The sequence below is a fragment of the Bombina bombina genome, chromosome 7, assembly GCF_027579735.1.
Source record: "Bombina bombina isolate aBomBom1 chromosome 7, aBomBom1.pri, whole genome shotgun sequence".
In the NCBI taxonomy this organism is placed as follows: domain Eukaryota; kingdom Metazoa; phylum Chordata; class Amphibia; order Anura; family Bombinatoridae; genus Bombina; species Bombina bombina.
Window position 1 is genome coordinate 587453079 of NC_069505.1, and position 2024 is coordinate 587455102.

General features: G+C 37.1%; 1 protein-coding gene across 1 annotated transcript; it reads right to left on the reverse strand.

Moving 5' to 3' along the window:
* Positions 1-313: 313 nt before the first annotated feature.
* On the reverse strand, positions 314-1246 carry LOC128636608 (olfactory receptor 6C1-like). Its single transcript, XM_053689601.1, has one exon. The coding sequence runs from the start codon at positions 1244-1246 to the stop codon at positions 314-316; it is 933 nt and encodes a 310-aa protein (XP_053545576.1).
* Between the last annotated feature and the right edge of the window lie 778 nt (positions 1247-2024).

The window sequence follows — 2024 nt, forward strand, 5'->3', positions numbered from 1 at the left end:
AAACAACTTTACAATTCACTTGTATTATCAAATTTGCACTACTGGGAGCTAGCTGAACACACTTGTAACCCAATAACAGGAGTCATATATGTACAGCTACCAATCAGCAGCTAACTCCCAGTAGTGCAATGCTGCACCTGAGCATACCTAGATATGCTTTTAAACAAAGGATACCAAGAGAACAAAGCAAATTAGATAAAAGAAGTACATTGGAAAGTTGTTTAAAATTGCATGCCCTATCTGAATCATGGATATTAATATAATAAAATATTTGTGTTTCATTTACTTTTAATTGTGTATGTTAACTGTCTTATCAGATAAAAGCTTTACATGTTTTCAACTGTCGTCTCATTGCTGACTTAACTTCATTATTTTTTAAGCTGTATATCAATGGGTTAAGTAGGGGGACCCCAGCAGTGTTAAACAGAAATAGGATCTTATTGGCATCCAAACTATCCTTTGCAGATGGTCTTATATATTGGCAGACGAGAAACGTGTAGAGTAGGATAACGACTGTGAGGTGGGATGAACACGTGTAGAAGGTTTTACGTCTTCCAGAACTGGAATGTATCTTCAGGATGGTACCAATAATAAATACATAAGAGATAAATGTGAGCAAAAAAGGAGTTAGGATGGTAATAAATAGACCTTGACTGAAGACCAATGTTTGAAAAGCAGTGGTGTCACTACAGGTAAGTTTTAATAGAGGAACAATGTCACAGAAGAAGTGATTGATAATATTGGAGTTATAACATGAGAACTGGCCTAACAAAACGAGACAAGGTAGACCTTCTAAGAAGCTAACCGTCCAACAGGAAAGGGACAGCAGAACACAGACTGCACGGTTCATGATTATGTGATAATTCAGCGGGTTACAGATGGCCACATAGCGATCGTAGCTCATGGCCGTGAGTAGCAACAACTCATTAATTGCTAATGATGCACCTACATAAAACTGTGCAAGGCAGGAACGGTATGAAACGGTATTGTCTCCTGATATGAAGGTAATGAGAACCTTATGTAGAATGACAGTTGTGTAGGACATGTCAAGAACAGACAAGTTGCCCAGAAAGAAATACATGGGCGTGTGCAGGTGAGGATCCTGGCAGACCAGCTGAAGAATTGTCATGTTACCTCCAAGTGTCATAAGATAGATGAGCAGAACCACAAGGAAGATTGGCGTCTGGAGCTGAGGAACATCTGAAATCCCTTTAATAATAAAATAAGTCACTGTTGTCTGATTCATCACTTTTATTTGTATAGAGAAATGTGGTTAACTAAAAAGAAAAAGATAAGTTTAGATTAATATTTAATGGGAAATAAAACCCAAAACTTTTGTTTCGTGATTTAATTAGAGCACATAGTTTAAAACAACTTTTCAATTTAGTTCTAGTGTCTAATTTGCCTCATTCTCTTTGCATCCCTTGTTGAAGAGGCAGCAATGTACTACTAGGAACTAGGTAGTGAGCCAATAACATGAGGCATAAGATACCTGCAGCCATCAATCAGCAGCTTATGAGTCGACCTAGGTATCATTTTTAACAAACAATATCAAGAGTACAAAAGAAATGGGATAATAGAAGTAAACTGAAATGTTTAAAATCACATGTTCTATCTGAATTATAAAAAAAAAAAAAATGTCATGCCCCTTAAAAAAAAAAATTGCCTTCTTTAAAGGGATAGTCTACACCTTGGTTATCTTAAAGCCTTACCTTAGATTAAGCTGCAAATAGCCTCCTGCACCTTTTCTTTATCAAGCAGCAGGAACAGTAAAAAAGTTATTTTAAAATGAATATAGTTTCTGGCCACTTTGAAATGGCTGCCAAGCTCCGCCCACTAATGACATCACAATCTGGGCTGCATATGGCATCCAATCACAAAATGCTCACTAGTTGGATTCAACAGACTGTTAATGCTATGCAGCAGAGTGCATAGATTGAGCCCAGATTGTGATGTCATCAGTGGGCTGAGCTTGGCAGCCATTTCAAAGTGGCCAGAAACAATATTCATTTTAAAATAACTTT